The 22,872-nt window shown below is 42.0% G+C and overlaps 1 protein-coding gene across 5 annotated transcripts; it reads left to right on the forward strand.

The window, feature by feature from the left end:
- The first annotated feature begins 388 nt into the window (after positions 1-388).
- LOC105936187 (transcription factor MafG) lies at positions 389-21,683 on the forward strand. Of its 5 annotated transcripts, none has more exons than XM_021323748.2 (4): positions 389-602; positions 14,706-14,778; positions 15,527-15,588; positions 15,870-21,683. In XM_021323748.2, the coding sequence occupies exons 3-4, from the start codon at positions 15,586-15,588 to the stop codon at positions 16,320-16,322; spliced, it is 456 nt and encodes a 151-aa protein (XP_021179423.1). In that variant the 5' UTR covers positions 389-602; positions 14,706-14,778; positions 15,527-15,585; the 3' UTR covers positions 16,323-21,683. The 5 variants fall into 5 exon arrangements, with proteins under 5 accessions (XP_021179423.1, XP_012732336.1, XP_012732338.1 ...); XM_012876884.3 differs by lacking the exon at positions 389-602 and adding an exon at positions 690-1,406; XM_012876882.3 differs by lacking the exon at positions 15,527-15,588 and having other exon boundaries at positions 390-602.
- Positions 21,684-22,872: the final 1,189 nt, after the last annotated feature.

Genomic DNA, 22,872 nt, shown 5'->3' on the forward strand with positions numbered 1-22,872 from the left:
ATGGTAGATGGGGGTAAAGGCAATTAAATTCGAACCACGCTAACAAAATAATCATTACATTTCTTAAAGAAATCTACATAACTGACAACAATATAGTTATTTTCAGATCAGTTATATATATTCCAAAGTAAGATTTTTTGTTTCTAATGCAATTTTATAATCTCGTCAAATACTGGGTGCTGATTGTGTTCTGAATCTGATTGAAGGCATTCCGATGCAGCCCCTGTTTATTTGGATACAGCAAATATTCGCGGTGTTCGTGTCGCTTAATGGAAATTAATCTAAATATTTTATAAGAATGTGTGTTGAGTGTTTTTTTTTTTATTAGTATTATTCAGATGCGTGCTTTTCTTTTGAGGAAAGTAGACCTTTCATGAATGGAGACACGTGACCAAACACGATGACGTCTGGCTTCGGTACAAGAAAGCCATCAACAAGGAGCGCACGAGCCGATGTCTGGAAATCGCCTTTTTCCTCCACCCTGTCGCTAAAACCAGATGCGCATTCGTCTGTAATGGTCGGCCCTCCTCGCCGAGGTCGTGGAAGAGGAGTTCGGCAGCTCTGACTTCGGGAGGGGGAGGCGACGTTGTTTTAAAACCCAGGTGGGTCTGTGAGGCGAAGCGACGCGCTGTTGTTGTGCTGAGTGTGCAGAGACGTATTAGCGCAGCTAGCTCGTCAAGCTAACTCCCTTAGCTCCCACAAACGGGATTTCAAACTAAAGCGAATCCCGAATCCCAACGTTTATCCTCTGGTGAGTGGCGGTGGGGGGGGATTTTATTTTGAAAGCTCAAACCTGAAGCGTTTTAGGGTTGTTTAGCGGTCGAGGTTTGGCTCTTACTACGCCTGGCTAATATTTTGTACGCTCGTAGGAAGAAAAAAAAAAAAAAATGCGACTACATAAAAGCAGATTTTCTCGTTCGCGGAGCGGGATTTGAACATCCGGTTCGCACCTGGCGGCTATGACTCCCACCACCCTGCGGGGGGATGGCTCGGTGCCACGGTTGTAATGCTTAAGCAGAGGCGCGGGGATTTCCTCGCTTTCGCGTCGCCCTTTTGCTGCTTGCTTGTTTTTTGTAGGCGGGGAGTTGTTTTGCCACTTTTCACACGAGCGGGGGCCGCCGAGAGGTTGGGTCGCGGAATGTCGGGAGCGTGTCGCCAGCGTGTGACCTGTGCAGGTTCCCCTTTGCCGTGATTAGCTTGCTCGGTGTTGAAAGTCACGCCTGGATCAGCTTTTTTTTCTATTATTACTATTAATATTATTTTTTTTGCTTTGCTTTGCCCGTCGCGTCTGAGCGCCTCTCGGTTTGGGGTTTGTCAACTCATGCGCTTCTCGCTGGTCAAACCTGCTGCTTCATCACCTCGTTGCGCGGAGGAGCGAGCGCCAGCCAGCGGTGTAGCCAGATCAGGTTGGTTGCAGTGTCCTTTTGTGACATTATTATTGTTATTTATTATTTTTAATGGGATTTTGGGGGGGTCAAAATCTGACGCGATTGTTTTGAAACGCTAAGCTTTTTTGTACATGCATGAATTTTGATCTTCCAGGAAATCCATCCTCTTCTCGTATCGGGATCGCTTCGCCTGGAGTGACAATCTCATTCATTTAACCACTGTTTGAAAATCTGCAGCAACACCGATCGGTTTTGCGCCCCCCCCCCCTTTTTTTTATTATTATTGCTTCATTAAAAGAAAAAGGAAAATTCCTAACTAGCAAGGAGGGACATGTTTTATTATTATTATTATTATTATCATGCTGAATCATCACAATGGTGTATTTCAGGCGCTCTTCTCGGTCAGAATCCACCCAGAAATATGGCACCAGCCGGACAAAGGTCTCCTCGCCTGATGAGGGTCGATGTTTATCGCCGAGTCCGTCGTAATAAGCAGGGGAAGGGATAGAGATCTGGTTGCTGATCTCTCTCTCCTTCTCCCTCTCTCTCTCCCTCTTTCCTGCCGTCAAAGCCTTCAGCATCAAGTGATGACCCATCATGCAATTTATCAATAGCCTCATCGACATTCCGCTGAGAATGTGGCTTTTATTTTTATTTTTTTATTGCAGCGCTCTCTTGATGGACATCAACAAACGCATTTAGACTAAGTGCTTAGGTGTCAACTGCGGTGTCAAAAGCGTTTTTTAAAAATTGCGCAATAAGCAAATATGTGTTGTGTTATTTTAATCCAAGGCTCTTTTTTTTTAAATGGGTCAGGTCTAATTGTTGACAGAATGGAGAGGGAGGGGGGAAATAACATTAGCTTGCACTTAATATGTACATTTTGTAAACAAATGAGGCTTGTGTGTTTAATCTCTTCTTCTTTAAGATTTACCTTCCCTGTGATTTACTCCAAAGGGTTGCAACTCTTAATTACTCTCATTTTGGGGATGACAGCTTGCTCTTGTTTCCCTGAGTGTGACGTGATGAAATTTGCTGCCTATTAAAGCTCGCGGAGGGTTGCAGGTAATGAATTATCCATGGACGGTCTCTGTGCAATTTGAAAAGTCACCTTGGAAACTGTTGAGCACACACAGCAGCCGCGGCTAAAACACATAGAAGTTGCCCGTTCTTGCTCAGATACCCAACTTATTTCATCATCTCTGTTCATGCAAGAGAAAGGGGGGGAGTGCATTGAAGTGTGTTTAGCAGACGGGGCCGCCGTACATCAAAACCTCGGCTTTGCAATAAAGCGTAATGCCCCTTGTCCTGCCTCTCTCTGCAGGTAACAAGGAAAGATGATGGTCCATATAAAGGGGTTCGGACGGAGTGGCGGGGGATCGGCCCGTAGATTTATCCCCTCTCTCACGGAGGCGGTGAGGATGAAATAAAGGCCGGTTATTGTAGAGGTGAACTGAGAGCACAACTCGTGCCCGGTGGCGTTGCTCGTAGTGGGCAGGCGGCAGAGGGAGGAAGAGGGATATGTGAGGTTGATGAAACGCGAAGCAAGACCTATAGCTCTGCGCAGAAGGTGCAGCCCGGCCCGCCGACACCAGCCGCGCAGCCAACTCAGCCGCGCTTTGGGAGTCGTTACGCCTATTCAGGACAATTATTAGCCTCCAGAAAGGAACACAAATGCAGGATTTGTCCACAAAAGTGCTGCTTAAGCTGCACAGGGAAATAGAAATGCCTCGGAGGAAGGAAGGGGAAAGGATCAATATTATTTTTTATTTTTTTCCCCCAGCCCTCCCTTTTTGGAATAGGGAGGGAATGTTGGTGATGAAACCTCTTGCAAGTGTTGTGCGGATTAGGATTGCTAAGCATTGCGATATCTCCCCCCCTTCCCCCCTTTCACTCCTCAAAGTAATACTTTCATCCAGATAGAGTCGGGAGGAAAAACTGTGTTTGATGGGTTTCTTGGAGCTTGACTTAGACATGCCGTGTTCATTAGCGCTCTCTGTTTACTCAGAACTTAGTGGAGTAAACGTGACGAGCATAAGCGCGTGTACTTTTCGTGGCTAACCTTTTCATTAATACTATTTTTTTTTAATTTTTTATCTTGACTAAATTCTGTGCGGAACAGATCGGCGTTAAACTCTTCTGCAGGTGATTTAAAAAAACTAAGAAATCCCCCTAATGCTGTTAGAAACAAAGTAAAGATGAAACTAGTGAATGGCTCGGGGTTAGTCTCCTTGGATTTGCTTTTCTTTTTTCAGGTGCTTTAAAAGACACAACTAAGACTGTTTTTAGTGGATGTCTCGCAGGATATGTTTTAACATTTTCTGAGGAGGTTAAGGGTGGTAGGAGCTTATTTTAAAGCTCCTACCATCACACACAGTGTATATAGCTTCTCTATATATATCCTTTTTACTTCTTATTTTACTGTGATCTTATTTTTTTGTCTGCACCATCAACACCAAGTCAAATTCCTTGTAAGTGCAAACCTACTTGGTGATTAAACTTGATTCAGATTTTCCTGCCCTGTACTAATTACTATTTTTCTTTGAGGGCTGACCTGCCAGTTGCAATTTTGACCGATTCCCCTTTTGTTTTGTTCTAAGGCCCTTAACACATAAAATACAAAAACATGTGCTGTAGGTTGAAAGTAAAGGAATTACAAGAGTTAGTTATTTTTTGTGCATCAAACCGCGGCTTTAATCGGAAAAAGTCGATGAAAGCACAACTGAAAGCTGCTGGTTGATCAGGAAATGGATTGAAAATGATTTTAGTGATCTGACCCAGGGATCACAGATCAGATCCGATTAATTGGCCCATTCCATTCTCTGAATGACCGTCCGGTATTTCTGTGAGTGATGGTTGCGATCGTCATATAACTGAATTGTTAAATGGGAAACAATTGATATGTTTTCATGTCTTTTGACCTTATGCGCAAAACTCTTTGAATGGGGTTTACATAAAGCAGCAGCTGAGATTTTGCACGATTGTCCCAATCCTGCTTCTGTTTTAGTCGATGCAAATTTCCAGTTTTGTTTGAGTCCTGACCTGCAGCTTCAGATTTTCTCCCGAAGAATAAAACCACGTAAAAAATCGAAACGTGTTGCAGTTTCTTTGAAATTTGGAAGTTTTTTTTGTTATATCTAACAGCAATATCTCCCATGTTTGCATCAATGCATGCATTAAGTAAACAAATCCCCCCAAAAATTGACTGAAGCTGTTGTTGGTTTCCTTTTATTAACTGTAAATTGTTGGGTTTCGTAGTTTTGATGCATTTGACAGCGAGGAAAAGAAATGCTTTGTCATGGCTTGCTGATGATGAAGGGAAAGTTGCCAGGTTCTGAAGTCCGGCATCTGTAAAAGAATTACACGATGCTTTTGTGTACGACATCAAACGTCTTAATTGAAAACATTTATTTATGCTTTCAATCTTTGATTAGTTCCTCTCTATTGACTTTTAAGGATGGGCGTAGAACTCTTTTTGGGGGAAATTAGTTAAGGAACATGTAATGAATGTGCAGTTATGTTTGATTAAAGTTTTTTTTTTTTTTTTTGTTTAATTATCCTGAAGTAAAAGGTTGGGACCTTGTATTTTTATTGGATTGTCGTATTTGGAGAGTCACACAAGTGTGATAACCTGAAGGCAGACGTAATTAATCTCTTTCTTTTTTGTTTGGTTGTTATTCTGTAGAAACCCCGCTCGTTTAATCAATTTCAAAAAGAAGCAGTGAGAGAAAAGGCGATGAAAAGGTCCTTGTTTCTTGTCTTCTTTTAAATATTTGACGAAGCTTCGAAGCTTTAGTCGATGAAATGTTTCAACTGATTGAAATCCCCAATGCGCAGTGATACTAATGAAACTGCTCTGTTTAGCATTTGTGCTGTAAAAGGTTGAGCTGTCAAGTCAATACTATATATATATATATATATATATATATATATATATATATATATATATATATATATATATATATATATATATATATATATATATATATATATATATATATATATATATATATATATACTTTTCAAATGCCAGTTTCTTTTTTTTTCGTCCTTCTGCCAGTATCTGGAGTATCTGGCATTCTCTTTTATTGTCTTCTGTATAAGCGAGTCCTGCAGGCAGATCCAGTTGAAGGTCCAGAGTCTCTTCTGCCGGCCCCCAGCTTGTACCGGCGGAGCCGCTCAGAGAGTAAATAGTGGCGGCCGAGCCTGGAAATAGATTCTGTAAGACTAGAAAACATCGGAGAGTACAAACTAGTCCTTTTAAATAAGCCTCATTTTCTCAGCAACTTTGGAAAAAAAAGGAAAAACGCCCCCGGGGGCAGTGATTCACGCTTTCACTTCAAAGCAACATGAACTGGATGCAGAAGTCAAGATATTAATGTGCTGGATGCTTTTTTTTCTTCTTCTATGCAGGGCTGCAGCTACTGTGTTTGTTTTAGTTTTTTTTTTTTTTTTCTGATGAGCTTCCATCGTAGGTTGTGATTCTTGTATAGCTCCGTCGACATATATGACCTCATTTTACCAAATGAAAAACGTAAACCAGGAACAATTCTGGCAAATTCTTTTAGCAGCACTCTTGAAGGGTTGCCGCCACAAATCCCCCACTTCCATCTCCACCCGTCCGTAGCACCCTCCTCTGTCAAACCAGCCCTTTGAATATCCTCCTGCATTACATCCATGCACCTTTTTTATGTTTTTTTTTTTCTCTTTCTCCCTGGCAGCTTCATATTCAACGCCCCTTGAGCAGTAGATCCCCCAACCTGCCTCCACACACGTCTGAGCCATCCCAGCCTTGCTTCTCTGACTTTGTGTCAGAGGCGGTCAGCTTGAGCCATACCCCCAACAAAGTCTGACAAATACCGTCTTTAAAACTGCGACCTGTTGGTAAACTGTCCGAACTTTGGAATCAGATGAGACAAAACAATCAGGGAAAACCACTGGATTCACAAAGAGATGTTACAAATTGGAGAAAACCATTAATAGCAGAACATTCAAATGTTTTTTTTTTTTTTGGAAGATTAATCTTATCCTCGTTTGAAAAGATACATTTTCTGATCTGTGAATTTATTTAAAAAAATGCTTAAACCTGATTATTTAAAAAAAAACAACAACACTAAAACGACATGGGTTTGAATTTACTTGCGGAACAGAATAATGCAAATTTTATGTTTCCTTTGCATCTCATCTGAAAGCATTGAAATAATTATGTCTGAATGTCTTAAAACATAGTTTGATTTGCTTTTTTGTTTGTATAGTTTGTAATTTCATTTTAAGACCTCAGCCTAATATTTTATATATATATTTTTTTAAAATAGTAAATATTATTTAGGGTCCTTATCAGTGCAGGTTGATAATATGCAAGCTGTCAAAGCTGCTGGCCCTTCTTTTTGCATCATTGGGTTGAACCTAAAGCAGACAGGTAACTACAGGTGTGTGTGTGTGTGTGTGTGTGTGTGTGTGTGTGTGTGTGTGTGTGTGTGTGTGTGTGTCTACTTCTGTGTTTGTAGAATGAGGGGAAAGAAAACCTCTTAAGAAGAGCTCAGTAATAAAAAAAAAAATAGTCATCAGTTTCCTTTCTCTGCTGTATTTCACGTCAATCCTCTGTTTTCAGACGATCTAAACTGGCAGCGACTCCAATTCCTGTCACAATAATTACAAAGTCCCATTACTGTCATTATTTGGAACGGTTGCTGTCAGTGTGCCGCTTGTTATTGAATAATTTCGCATCCTAATACTGCGGTATTGGCATAAAGTTGAACCGAGGCCGTCAATTTATTCACATGTTTCCGCTGCCAGCGGGATTTTACTAACTGTCCATTGGCCCCCCTCAGTGCCGGAGCCACGTCGACAACAAAGATCGCACACCAGCCTGATTAGTTTATTTTTAGACCCTCCGCTGGTCAAAGGAACACAGATGAGTGTTTCCCTTTTACTACACGCGGATCACATTTCCACTCTGAAAGCCGTCGAATGATTCCTCCCCTCACTGTTTTTTTTTTTTGCCAGTCTTATTTCACGCTCTGAATACTTAGTAGTTAATGGCTTCCCACCCCTCTTCCCGTCGCACCTTACTGTTACTCAGATGCACTCGCACGCAGGTTCCCCCCCCCCCCCCCCATCCACAGGTTTGCACCGCTCAGCCCGTGTCTCTCCTCCAGAGCAATCAGAGGAGTCTGATTTTTAATTTGCAGTTAAATGCCTCCCGACGCATGCAGCTTGCTTGATAATTGACTCCGCTCAGCTGACAGGAGAAATGATTAGATCGGAGTTTCTGGGTGATCTTTTTTGAATCCGAATTAGAAGGGAGGCGCTGAAAGTAGGGCGTCTTGCGGAGGCGCGTTGAATTCTTGAGGCGGGAAGCTCGTGGCGTACGGCCTCGGAGTGTTTTGGCGAATCACATTAGATCGTCCTGAACTCGGTTAGAACAATCGAATGAGGCTGCATATAGACTTGGGATAAAATCTTGAATCATAACGAGCTAATATAGCTTTATCCATTTTGTTTGTGCGTTTTAATATCGTTTTGGTAACCAGCATGAGGATTGTTCTTTGTTAATGACATTAAAGTGAGATGCTTGATAAGCTGTGAATGTCTACACTTCTGGATCATCCTCCGAAAGTTGTTTGTTTTTTGGCCTGAGAGCTGAAAGTATTTCATTTACGTTAGGCTGGATCAGCAGGCGAAATAAGTAGAAACTTTCCAAGAATTTGGTCAATTAAAGTCATTCATACAGTTCTTTTTTTCTTTATACAACAGATGCAAGCAGATTGTTTTTAATTTCCTTAAGGTAAACTGATATTTATTGTTTACTTTTTACTCTTTTTGACATTGAACTATACAATTTTTGCTTTTCTAGTGTGAGAAATTGACATTGGCCGGCATAAAATTGTCACTGTATAACTTTGGAAAAATCAAATAAAAATGGATAACATAATCAAATAGCTTTTCAAGTTGATGTGTTTAAAGGAGCCAAGCCAAGAGAACGTAATCTTTAACAAGCATTAGACGCTTCTTCTGGCATCTACTTAGAGGGACTTTAAACTTTAGCGTCAAGTTATAATAAAACATCTCTAACGGGTGTAAACTGTACATGTTTAAAGCTTTGGTATAAGTTGATAATGGAAACTGTCCCATAATGGTAGTTGTCTTGCAATTGTGAAATTGTCCAAACTTTGAACAGTAAAAAAAAGTCCAAGTTTCTTTTACTGAAAACAGTTTTGTGGATGTCGGTCATTCTGTCCATTTGCCACGTCGTAGTTGTGCTGTCTCAGCGGTTTTGTACCCACCATGCGTTCGCATCGATTCATAAACGGGGACGTTTTCTACCCGCTTTGACAAACTATCTAAAGTAATCTTCTCATGATTGACCCTTTGTCAATTATAAAGTCTGTGGCCAAAAAGCTTCAATCAGTAATACCAGAGGGAGGTCACCCATATTTACTCTTTTGATTAGGACCAAGTTGGCCATAAGGGGAACCACAATAAGTGGGAATTTCTATATATTTGTCAACTTGCATTGCTTAATTGCCAAGAGACCCAAACTGGCAGGCTGAGGTGATGGCAATACGTGGGTATGGATTAGTGGAGAGATGAATAGACCCAGGGAGCAGCCTTTATCATCATGGAGCGCCACCGTCTGCTTGTATTTACCCCATCACCAATATGCCTGAACACAGAATATATATATATATATATATATATATATATATATATATATATATATATATATATATATATATATATATATATATATATATATATATATGCACATGTGTGGTTTTGCTTTTCTGTCTTTGTGAATGCGCTTGCGTTAGGTGATGTGCAATCCGCTACCTTGGCTCAGCAACCTGTTCGTCGTTCCCAGCCCTTGTTTAGTATTCAGACAGCAGGCGCCGTCGTAATCTGGATTCCGAGGCAGGTTTCTCGGGGGTTTGGTTTGCTCTTACGGGCCCCGCTAATCTCGTTACGCTGCTGTCAAGTGGAGATGGCTCTCTCCTGCAGCCCACCACGCGTGCCACCTCCAGTCCCCAAAAATATAACCTTCCCTGCCCCCACCAGCCTGCCGCCATTTTGAGGCAGTTGTTGACACAAGAGCCTTGGATGTATCCTTGAAAGAATCACCTCCTGAGCATCTCTATTCAGCTTCCACCCCACCGCCACCCCTCCCCTCTAAGCCCCCCCACCCCCCGTTTCAGGCTGTAAATGACACCGATAAATATTCATCATAGGGACACAGCGCACGGGAGCCTCGGAGCCGGATCCCCATCACAAAACGTCCCCCAGCTGATGGTGTTCATCCTTGGCAACCCCAAGGAGAGATCCTGTGAAAGGGGGCGAGATCTTTAAGGCAGGCTGCTGGCTCCTGGCCAGACCTATCTGGTTACTTCAGCTCTAATAATAGCAGGTTTTTTTTTTTTTTTTGTTCTATTGTTGTTATCATCATTCTTGGTTATGAACCTGAGCTTGCCCGTGTAGATCTGGACGAACAAAGGCAGCTTGTGATGGTTGACTGGCCTGCTCTTATTGCGTTGGCTCAACTTCACAACTTCTAATTGGCACCTTGGTTCTGGTCCTTGCTGAGATCAGTACTTTATGTTTTTTGTTTTTTTTCTAACTCAACCTGCTCCACTCAAGGCACCTCTAAATGTGCCGACCACGCGTTTTTTTTTTTTTTTTTACACAAGGCTTTTTCGTCTCTTTCTTTTCATCCCGTCCTCTCTTTTCCTCTCTCGCTTCCCTCTCTGTCTGTCTCTAACCATTCCTTTTCTGTGGGTGACCACACTCAGCATTTTTTTTTCTCCCCCCCATTTCCTGTGGGTGTGATGTCTCTCCTCCACAAGCAATCAGCCATGATTTGTCAGCGTTCTTCCAGGCGATTCATAAAAATTCAGCAAGCATCCACAAAAGACGCCTGCGCCCCTTGTCTGCGATGCCCCCCCCGCGCTCCGAAGCCGCAGATCTCACCTACCGTGGCCAGACGCTCGCTCAGGGCCTGGAATTATTAATGCGAGGCGATACGCTGCAGGACTTTTCTGTTTTTTTTTCGGTTGAATTATTGAACCCGAAGCCGTCATGTCACAATCAAATAACTCGCCGGAGCACCCCTGACATCTCCTTGTCATTTCTGCAGAAAATTGTAGGTGTGCTTTCTCTCCTCTCCCCCGGCCGAGCCGTTTGTGTGGATGCCTCTTTGTCTCCGTGAGGTATGACGTGCCCGGCAGTGGAAGGGAGCAGCTGTGCATTGGACCTTGTCTGTGTTGTTCTGCCATGCCCTGTCACTGCTAGCCGTCTGTTGGCAGCAGCCTGTGCTGGAGGCTTGCAGCCTGGGCGCAATCTTTCCTCGGTGTCATATGGCGAGCTTTCAGAATGCCAAGCCATGCCTTCACACAGCTGTGTGACAGAACGTGTCTCTTTAATAGGCATGGCCCAGTGTGAGACCCCCGGCCACCACTTTATGGTAGCCTCGGGGGAAATTTCCTCAATTTCACCGTATCGCGGTATTTACATAAACAATTGATAACAAAAAAAAAAAGTATAAACCGATCCTGCTGTTTCTCTTTAACACAAGAAAAAAATGATATATAACCCCTTTCCTAAGAATAAATAGCATTTGTAGTATTACAGTTATAAAAATACTGTTCATTATAATGTTGTTTACCAGACAACCGATTCTTCCTGTCACTACAAACATTTTTATTTATTTATTTGAATAGGGACAAAGCACATTAATGAACATCAGTATAAAAACAAATGTAAATATGCCGGATTATAGCTACAAAGCAAGTTTTCATCCGTAGTCCCTAGGCAGGCAAATGCATAAGAAAGAACATATAATATACAATATAAGCATCACAAGGAAAATGTTAAAAGTTTAGTGGTCACATGACTGGTTTGTTTTCATCTATAGTTTGAGTTGAGCTCTAAAGCTGATCACTGTAGGGCTCTCCTGTATGTGCAGAGAAAGACTGTTCCATATGTTAGTGGCTCTCACAGAGAGAGTGTTCTGACCAAAAGTTGTTCTTCTGTGAGGGACCTCACAGTCTCCTCTGGAGGAGGCCCTGGTTCTCAGGCCACTTGAAGTCTAAGGTTTGAACAGGGTAGACACAGGAGGTGGAGCTAGTCCATGTAGCGCTTTATAAATGAAGCATACATACTTAAAATGTATAAAATGTTCAAAATTTAAGAGATTGTACTTATTCAAGATATTTCATACATGGAAAGAATTGGGTTTTTGGTCAAACACTTTAACGGATTTTTTTGTACAGTGATTCAATTAATTTTAAATTTGTAACTGCGGTGAGAGACCAACTTGTGATGCAGTATTCAATGTGAGATAAAATCATTGAGTCAAGAACCATTCTAGCAGCACCAAGTGTTAAATAGTTTTAAGGTTAAATTTGACAGTATTGGCAAGTTTTTTTTAATATGATTTTTGAAAGACAAAGTTGAATCAAGTATCACGCCGAGGTACTTGAATTCTGTGACAAGTTGTAATTCATCTCCTCTCAAGAATACTCCGGAGCTTTTGATTTCTTTTGATTGCTTTGAGAACATGAAACAGACCGTTTTTTTGGAATTGAGAAGCAAACATGATTTAAAAAGCCAGTCATTTACTTGCTCCATGGCTAAGATCAGAATAGAAGCTGCCTCTTTAACACTCCTTGCATGAGTATAAATTACAGCGTCATCTGCATATGTTTGAAAATTTACATTATTACATGTTTTGGGAAGATCATTTATGTACAGGGAGAATAACAGGGGACCAAGTATTGATCCTTGCGGCACACCGACAGAGACATCCAAGACCGATGTCTCTGAACATGTAACATTGATTGTGACAGTTATGTTAATGCTATAGTTAAAAGAAATCAATTTACTTACTTAGACTTGATCTAAAAAATAAAATAAAAATACTGCCTGCCTAATTTAGCGATAATGTTTTAGTGCGAGTTGCACATTATAATGTAGCTTTTTGGCCTCCTGCTCCTTATAGAGGAACTAGACGAGTTGAACAAGCGGCTGTTTGCTCGTTAATTAATCGTGCTATCAGCCAGCCAGCAATATCAATATAATATTATCAATATATTTTCTTTTTCCAGAGTCTGAGAGAGGAGGAAAATAAAATAAATTGATGGATTTACACAGGGCCCGGCTTGCTAGCTATGGTTTTAAAGAGTGTAATTGTAATAAAAATGATGGGTTTAGTTTCCACACTTTCACTGTATGGGGTAATTGTGGCAAAAGATATTAGCAAACAACCAGATTTCTCTCCAAGTCAGCTGACAGGCAGTGGGCAGCAACAGGGAGGGGGGGGGGGGAGGGCGTTGTCCATCAGCTCTTTCTCTGGCATCTCATTAAAATGACTTTAAATCATAGGTAAGGCAGACTGGACAATGTTGGCGGTTTTGAAATCAAGCTGAATATTTTCTCTTGATCAGCTCCGATAATAAATCATTATTTATTTATTTATTACCTTGCAGTCGGTCTGTATGCGTAAAAACTCCCACAATTTCTAATCCATAAACGGATCGTGTTTTCCTGGACTCTTTCTGAGCTTATTAACAATCTGATAAATGGTAGGGACATGTCATAATGTTGTCATTCAGTAGTGAATAGTCCCTTTTTAATAAAAAAATGTTTTTGGTCTTGTTCAAAGTTATAACCGGCATCAAGAAGAAAAAGGAAATCGGCATTGGTCGCCCGACGCCTGATCGGTGCATCCATGGCTCTCTTTTTTTTTTTTTTTTTTTTTCCCCTCTTGCTCTCATCCCAATAGCTATTAGCCTGGTGCTTTCCTGTCTATTTGTCCATTATCCGTGCATCATCAGACGGACCATTATCCCATTACGCTCTGCATCTGTGGTCCAAATGCTTACTGGAAATGAGTCACCACAAAGCCGGTAGGTGTTACTATCAGGCGAGTGTTCACGGCCGGCGCATCAGGGATGAAAACACCACATTTATAAATAAAAAAAAAAAAAAAAAGTCCACCAAAGGCAGGGTGGGGTGCGGGCTTTTTATATCAACAGCCACATCAAAGTGTAACACTGCTGTTTTTTATGAGGAGCCAGGCCATGTTTTTTATTTATTTATTTATTTTTCCTTCGGAGTGAAAAGCATCAAAAATTCCAGTCACAATCTGACCCCATGTTGTGTCCCCCCCAGCCTGTACAATTGTGTCGTATTTAGGTCATTTTTAACAAGCGTCTGTCTCTCCCTGTTTGGCTCAGGTGACCGGTCCACCTGTAGCTCCCCTTTTGTTGCCATGGTAATACGCTGGCCTTCTTATAGTGCACTCCAGAGCTGCGACTCATCTGTTTTTTTTTTTTTTCCCTTTTTTCCTTTTTTCGCTCGTCTTACCTCACTGAGCTTTCTCCACACATCATACGTGACTTGCTTAATGTGCTCGGAGGCCATAAACGCACACATCACAGTGGCCGCAGCTCTTTGTGCGATTCTTTATTTAACATGTTGCCGTCTGAAAAAGAAAAAAAAAAAGGTGGTGGGGGGGGGGGAACTGAAATCCAGCATGTTTGTTTATGTACTCTGTAGTAACACACTGTCGGCTGTGTAAATCAGCTTACAGAGGCAATGTGCTGGGTGGGCGGACTGTGGTGGGTGTCGCTGACACAGCATTTCTTGCGCGCAGAGCAAAACTCCCAGAACCACAACCCTGAGTGTGTGCATTTTTTTTTTCTTTTTTCTTATTTTGTAACTCATCTTGTGATAGAGCTCACCCGACGGACGGCGTTCGACCTTTCCGTCTTCACACCCCTCGGTTAGATTTCTCGCTGGCACGGCTTCCCTGGGTGTTCCCTCTGTCCTGACGCGACACAATGAACCTGCATTGCAGCCCGCTTACTCTGGCCACTGCGCTAGTTACGTCTCTCTTATCGATTTGTGGGATTATAGCCGGCCTGATTCCAGGCCAGGTGCGTCCGTCTAGACTGGGTGGCTTGCTGCCCCGTGTACCTGAGAGAAGAAACTCCTCCGTTTCCCCCGGAACTAGTCATAATCCCGGCTGAACACGGCGCAGAAGCTTCATGTACCTTCCTACTAACGTTTAAATTCAGTCTGACCTCCGCTGGAGGCAGACAGGCTTTCAAATGATCTGTTTGCTCTGACAGATGCTGGGAGAGCGCTCTATTCCAACACTTTCAGCGAGAAGGATGTCTGAAGTCCTTGACCTACTTTGCATTTTTGGGTCAAGCTCATGCTGCGGCCTATTTGACAGAAAACTAACATTTTGCATTGAAATAAATTCTTCATTTTGACAGATAATTATTATAATTTTTTTTTATCATTATGACTTCACAGAACAACCAGCAGTACAGGTGGAAGCTGCTCCTGTGGCATGAATACCATAAACAAAGGAAACAAGGCCTTAAAGGTAAAAAACGCATTTCTGATTAAATTCCTTTTTATTTATTATGATTATCCTTTGTGGCAACAATATATCATTTATGTTTTTCTTTTGTTGAATATTAATTTTCCATATTTATTTCTTCCATGTTATATGTCTAAGTAGAGTAACCCTTGTCCCTTTTGCATGTTGTCCCAATTAATTATTCAAAACACATTTTTCAACACATTGCAATTTGATTTCCAATTTTCGTATATCCTTCTCTGATATTTAAAATTTCATGTTTTTTTGTTTGTTTGTGTTTGTGTTTTTTGTATTCTCCACAGACAATTTTGATTGATTATTATTTTTTTTAATGTACTGGGCATCCATAAACTTCCTTACATGAAATGGAAACAAATTATAGTATTTTGCAGCTTTTTATTGACTTTGCTCAAAAATTCTTAAACAAAATCCGATTCAAGGTTGCTGCTAGTTATTTTTATAATTGCCAAGCGTGGATTACATCCCCCCAAAAAATACAATTTGCCCATATGGGATGGGAAAAAAAATACAATTTTAATGTTTGTCAAATTTACGTTTCTGTTTGCTACAATGAGTTTTGCAAAGGATGGCTAAACCCGGAAAAGGGTTAAAATTTCAGAAAATTGATAAATAATGAATTAAATAGATTTATTTGTTCAATGGCAAAAAAAACATGTTGATATATGCTCACTGTTAAAAAATTTCTTTGTCAAAGTTTAAAAGAATATTTCTTTGTGTCCAACGGACACAGGTGGAGCACAAAATGAAGGGACTCCCAAGGGTTACAAGTATAACGTTTCAGTTCTCAGGATGGTGGGTCACATTTCATTGTTCAGTTGCAATGTCTACTGTTGCCAGCAGATGATAAAATGTGTATTTTCTGTTTATGATCAATTATACTTTTGTCCAGCTAATGATCCAGCCATTGACAACAAGTCATAGTTGCTTATATGGCCTTTTGGTAAAAACGGAGCAAAAATAATTGCCCACCTTCCACGATCTAGTATCGTTACATCGCCCACCCCTAGTTTTCACGGTGACTTACACAAACCCATTTTAACATCAAGCCATTTCTAATTGATTTATCTCTGCAGGTGAAGCGGGAGCCGGGGGAAAACGGCACCAGTCTAACGGACGATGAGCTGGTCACCATGTCGGTGCGCGAACTCAACCAGCATCTACGGGGGCTCTCTAAAGAGGAGATCCTGCAGCTGAAGCAGCGGCGGCGCACCCTGAAGAACCGCGGCTATGCCGCCAGCTGCCGGGTGAAGCGCGTCACCCAGAAGGAGGAGCTGGAGAAACAAAAGGCCCAGCTGCAACAGGAAGTGGACAAGCTGGTGACGGAGAACGCCAGCATGAAGGTGGAGCTGGACGCTCTGCGCTCAAAGTACGAAGCCCTCCAGAGCTTTGCCAGGACTGTGGCCCGCAGCCCCGTGACTACAGGAAGGGGATCCATGGCCTCTGTGATAGGGCCCCTCATCCCTGGTAAAGTAGCTGCCACCAGCGTCATCACCATCGTCAAATCCAAAACGGAGGCCAGGTCGTAGTAGCAGAACGGGCAGAGCGAAGATGTTCGCCCTCTAAGCTTGTCAGTGCATTTTAACATGGTGCAGGGTCCGCTCATAAAATGCTTCCTAATTCACCCTTAGCAATGCAACTCAGCAGTCTTCTCCTTTCTTCAAGTCTGAAGAAAGTCTCACAGGTGGTCACTACCTGAAAAAAGAAGCGACCCTCTTTGTTTCCCTTCAGTTTCATGACACTGACTCAGACAAATCTTACAATTTAAGGCCCTCTTGCTTGTTATTCTGCACTGACTTGAACGAGGATCAATAATAAAAGGTCACACTCTTGGCCTTAGTACTACGGAAGTCTTCAAAACAACTTAACTAACCCAAAACTAGCAATTTAAGTCCAAATCGTGATATTTGTTTTTTGTTTTGGTGTTAGGTGTCTCTCAGTGATAATAGGCATAAAACCGTGCTGACAAAACCTAGCGTTCATTTCCGTTTATGCATCCGTGAAAGGCTTCAGTGAAGTTTTCATTATCGACATGACTGGTAGATGCAATAATATATGTATGCACTGAAAACACACACATTGTGGGGGTGGAAAAAAGGAGATCTTGCGTATTTATCTTAGCGATATCGTTCCAGAGCTGAGTGCCATTCCAATATGACAAGATTGCGCTACAATATCCGAAAACCTGAATGTTATTACAGTAATACCCTCATGATTTGTGAGGACACTCATTTTGGTCATAGAGAAAATACGTAATTTTCTTTAAAAGATATCTATATATAAATATATATATATAAATATATATTGCATTTTTTGTAACTACTTCTTAACATGTCCGTCAGATATTTCCAAAAGAAAGTCTTTACACAAGCTTTACTGTTTGAATCGTTAAAGTGTAGGAAACTTTTGTCTATCGCTGAGTTCTCGGTTTTTATTACTTGGGTAGATCAAACTCCATTTGTTTATAGAAATACAGAAAAAGAAAACTCGTCAAAAAAAAAAAAAAGAACTTAAAAATAAATAAATCCTGTGACATCTCTTTTTGCAATTGTACCGAAAGTGGCTTATTATTGAAGTCTGATAGCTTTTTTTTCTAGTGACTAGGCGCGTACAGTGGGGTAGCGCGTGACGTGTAAGTGTAAGTGGCAAGGTGGCGGTGTTGTTCACTGTATAGATGTCAACGCTGTGCTATTTAAAAAAAAATAATAATAATACAAATTTGTAGAGCTAAACTAGGTGGTGTGAACAAGGTCAGTTTGTCTGTGTGCGTATTGGCATCTGTGATATCCTCTGCTTTCTCGGTGTTAGTTACGAATCATAGCGTCATCAAGGGTTTACGTCAGCGAGCAGCGTAAGGCAGATATCAGTGAAATAGCCGGCGAACCTAAACTGAGCTGAAACTGAAGCGAAATATATGCTGTAGCTGATGTTGGATACCTTTTAAAATGCATCCTCTGTGCACTGAAGTAAAAAATAAATAAAATAAAATCAGTATTGGGAAGATTTGATTCGTTTTCCAGCCTTCAACCGGATCCTAAATCCAGTTTCAATCAGAAATGTACATGCACTCATCGTCGACATGAAGGCCGTATTAATTGGGGGCTTTAAATGTACTTTTTTTCCCTCCCTTTTATAATGTGAATTATTATTCATATTCTGATTGACGTTACACCATACAACGTCAATTATTTAAGAAGGAGGGGTATTTTCTGCAATGGCCATCGGATCAAAATTCTACATCCAGGCCAAATATTGACATGCTCCCCCCAGTGGTATTTGGTCAACTGTCCCTTAAGCAAGTTGCAGAGAAACCACATACTTTCTGCTGCTAACAGCCGGCTGCTGTCATCATCCTGGCTGACTGTTTACAGCCATTCTTGGGTTAGTGTACATTTCTCCGGTTTCTTTTCTTAAACATGGTCAACACACTGTCGACCGCTCGGGAACTGCTTCGATGCGGGTTTGAGGACATTGACCTGTTGGAACGTCTGTGTTTAAGTCTCAACCACTAAGCTGCTGGTCTGAAACAGCTTTGAATTTGAAGCCCCACCCCTTTTTTTTGTGCAGGGCATCAGTGCTACCAGAATCAAAACCGCCCCACAGCATAATACCGCCACTGCCATGCTTGACAGTTGGCGTTTGAAAGCCTCGCCTCCAATGCCTCACCATTTGTGGCCAAATAGCTCAACCTCGATCCATGACGACGTTTAAACTTGTTTCACTGTGAACCGTAGCGCTGGGGCTCCAGCGGCCTCCAGTTTACCATCGGCTGGACCTCCGGCGGTTCCTGTGTCGTTCCTGGACCGCCGGGCCAATTTCATCCGAGGGCAATGGTTTGGGGAAAGCGGTTGAGACGTCGACACGGTTGGGCGTTCCAACAGGACAGTGATTCAAAGCACACCCTTGGACCCTGCGTGGATATAAAAATCCCCAGTAAATTTAAACCTCAGTACCCGATTCTTGTTTTTGTTGCACAATTATCCTGGAAGAAGGCTGTTTTAAATGCGGCATTCAAAGCTCAGAATTGATATGGTATTCTTGTCCTTCATGCAGATGCACAAGTAGAACTGTAGCTCACAGTATATGCAGTTTCCTAAGTCGACATCTGGATCATCCACCAAATAAAGCGGCATCTCTTCCGTAACTTTACCCGTTGGTCTTCAGATTAAAAGTGGCAGGCCTCGGCCGAGGGTCCGTACGCGTGCACTAAGCTCCTGCTTGTTCTTGCTCGGAACAAAACGGGCCTCTAAAAATAAAACAAACAGACCTAGATGAGAAGCAAAGTGGCAGCAGGGATGGCAGCTCTGTTTACTCCTCTTTTTTTTCTCTTTATTTAGTTTTCTTGTCATAAAGGGCTTCAATCCACACGTAGAAAGAGACAGGGCATGAACATGTAGAGTTACAATCAAGAGCAGCTGCCAGCAGCACCTCTCAACCCAACCCCCCCACCCCCCAAACTGTCGCACCGCCTGGTAATGTTAAACGGCGATCCGACGCTAAAGCAGCTGCACACCTGACGGCGGGCGCGGTCGTTTGACGCCATTAACAGAACACGCTTCATCCGGGAGGGGCGCTCTCACCGAGGCGTTTAATCTCGCAGTCGCTCTCCAAACGGACATCTCAGCAGGCCTCGGCATCACAGATCTGGGCGCACGTTCCTCCGTATCCCCTCCTTGTCAACGTGCTCAGCTTTTCCCGCGGTGACGGGTTAACTGCGGGGGGGAAAATGTATTTGTGACTCTTGACATAGCCCAGTATTGATGTTGGCGTCCTTATTGCCGTGGCCGTCTTGTGGAGTTAATCTTTTTTCGTGTCAAGTGTCTTTTTCAAAAAGGTGTTCAAGTGGCACTGTCAAGCAATCTTTGGATCTCCTCCTCGAAGGCGACGACTCTTTATCACGCATACTGGTGTATAGTATGTAGCTGCAGTAGGTACTGATGACCGTTGTAAAAGAAAAAATGTAAAAAAAAAAAAAAAGTGACCCTTAATATGCAACTCAGTGGAAAGATGTTGGAGAGATGTGAATAATTAGTATTGTCAGAGTTGTTAGTATGTTGTTTAAAACTTCTTGCTGCTTTGTTTTGGGATGCGTTTTTTGTTTCGTTAAGTGTGTGTTGTTTTCCTGAGAAGTGTTAAAGCATTTGGCCCTTGTGTACATAAAGAATTATTATTATTTATTTTTTAAATCCCTGGTCCTCAAGAAACTCTGGCCAGCAGGTTTTAGATGTTTCCCTACTTTAATCACCCGGTTCAGATGATGGAGTTCAGCAGAAGGCTGTGAATCAGCCGGCATCGCTATCCGTGGTGCTGAAGCTGGGGACCGTCTGTAACCTGGAGGACCAGGGATGAAAAGCACTGGCCGACAGGATCCCAGGGTTTCTCTGCTGTCTTCAAATTGACTTTAATCATCTACCAGATTTGGCCAAACTGGATGTGGTTTAAATGTCAAATCATTGAAGCTCAAGTTTTGAACTTCAGCAAATTGCATAAAAGTATAAGAGAAACGTACAAACCGTGCTTTAAAGAAGCTGCAATTATTGTAGGATAGTTTTGTCCAAATCTGTCTGTTATGGAATCTAAAGTTGAGCTTAATTAACTGGTTTTAAAAAAGAAAAAGTGACTTTTGCCACATTGCTGAATCAGAAGCAAACCTCAGTGTCATGTTTTATGATTTGGTGAATCTACAACTAAAACAAACAAACAAAAAAAAAATAAGCAGAAAATGTAAGGGAATTTGTATCTGGTCTATAAAAGACATGAAAAACTTGCCAGATCGCCTCTCCCAGCACCAAACGGGAGTGTTCGGCTGTCGACTCTTAACTTGGCGGCGTTTATTAAATTGGGGGATTGCAGTTTGCAGATACAAGACATCTTGGCAATTTATCCATTTATCAAAAGGGGAACCTCAACGCCCCCACCAAACACACTCTGTTGCTCCACTCACAGCAAATAACCCTAACCATTTTCAGAAGACAAAAATCAGCCATATGTCAGGTCCAGTTTTTCTTTAAAAAATTTTGTATGGAGTTCTAAAATATAATAATAAAGCGCAGTAACCCTGGAATCCATAAAATATCCAGCCTTAGTCGGATTGCAAAGACCCAGATTCAACATTGACAGGCTCCAAGACAAGCTGGACCTACAGATGTTTGTAATGTGGATGCAGCTGTAGCCTCTGTCCCAAGGGCCTCATGCAAAAATCAATGTTTTTGTGTTTTTTATTGGTATATTTGTGAGTGTTAGTGTGTGTGTGTGTGTTCTCCTCTGCTGCTACACCAGTCATTAATGCTCCTCGTTTTCTGTTCTCATTATGTGGCGTAGTTCTAATTGATCTCAACACTGTAATTTATTCTGCAGATGTAATTTTATAATTGTTCATTGCTTTTTTTTTTTTTTTTTTTTTCTTCTCCTTTGTAAGCAACATGTTAGAGAGGATCACAACAGCATTTGTGTGGCAGTTGAATTTAATAGCTCTCAAGACGTCGGGATTTTTTAAAGAAAAAAGTGGAATTTGTAAACGGTTGACTGTGCAGGGTTTTTTCTTTTTTCTCTCTCTCTTCTTGCTCTGTGGAGTGGGTTTTGTGTTTCAAAGGGAATATAAGTGAGTAATATGAAGTTAATATTCTGTTTTTGTTCTTTTTCTGTATGGGTTGTAATAAAATATTGCAGTACTTTGTATGAAAACAGACTATAGTTAATTGTAACTATTTATAAATTAAATTATTGTACTTTTTTGCAATCTGTAGATAAGCACTATGTATTCCTATACAGTATCGGCTGTGGATTTTAAATGTGATTCTCCGAGGTGTCTAAGTTATTGATGTATATATTGTATGTTGATACAGCTTCCTTTATTTTCTATAAGACCAATAAAACGTTTTGGAAAAGGACTTTATGTTTCGTCGCCGTCGTTTGAATTTGTTGAAATTGAGGTTTCGCAATATTCTGTGGCGTCATTGACCCAGTTTGACGCTTGTAAAAATAAACTGGCTGGGAAGGCTTTTTGCCGTCCAGGGTGGGTTTCAGAAGACAGCGATCATTTAGATGGCACATTTTTATTTTTTTTATTTTCTTCTCTTTTTTTTTTTCCTTTTTTCCTCTGCGATCCAAAAAAAGCTGTTGGGCGACCCACTTTGGCTAACCTCAGCGGACGTATTTTTGGCCCGACACGAGTAAAACATTAGAGTCATGAAGGATGTCTAGGTGTGCTTGTCCTAGATTAGGAGGAGTTGTGAGTTAGTCATCTCAGCTCCCTGCGGAGCTCCTGAACCAACCCCCCCCCCCCCCCCCCCCCCCTCATCAAACATCAGCCTCCTCAGCAGCGTTTCAACCAAAACACATCTCATGAGAGAAGCTGCTCGCACAAAGAGACAGATGGCTTCAGACAGGCTACATCCTACCGCTTCATCCTTGAGGGCAACGCCGAACCCCCCAGATGCCCCGCCGTGTTTTATTGTTCTTCGCGCCTCCTAAATGCTCCTACAGGTCTGTGTGACCTGTGCCTTAAAAACAGGCCGTGCCTCTCTCTCCTTGGATGGCTGCCCCAGACGAGCGCACGGCCTCTGAAGAGTTGATTAATTTGGCGGGTTGGGCTAAGGTGAGCTGGTGGGCTATGTAGGACAGCATTCTTCATCTTCACCCACTTCTGCAGCAGGTGCCTGCCCCAGTTCTCAGACCACAACCTGCCGTACAATTAACGTTGGCATCTCCCATCAGCAGGGGTAAACGCTTGCCACGAGTGCCCTGCTGAACTCTGGCACGCTGCTGATTGCGGCGTTGCTGAAGACGCCCGAGATTGTTTTATGTATTTGGTGAAAGGTCGATCTGGCTTTTGATTTGAAGGTTGTCCGTCGGCTCAATCCGACTTCAAACGTTAAAGGAATTTTCTCAGAAGCGTTTTGTTTAATAGTGCATTTGCTAGACCACGTGTGCCCCCCCCCCCGTCCTGATAAAGGATGCAGAACAAAAAGACAAAAGATATTTAATTTCACCGGTTGGTGGGAAGTGGCTTCATGCCTGTGTGGGGTTAGGTTTCCCTCTGCTGGAAAAACAAAACTAAGCTCAAAAAGTAAGGACGTT

Source organism: Fundulus heteroclitus, chromosome 16, assembly GCF_011125445.2.
Source record: "Fundulus heteroclitus isolate FHET01 chromosome 16, MU-UCD_Fhet_4.1, whole genome shotgun sequence".
Taxonomy (NCBI): Eukaryota; Metazoa; Chordata; class Actinopteri; order Cyprinodontiformes; family Fundulidae; genus Fundulus; species Fundulus heteroclitus.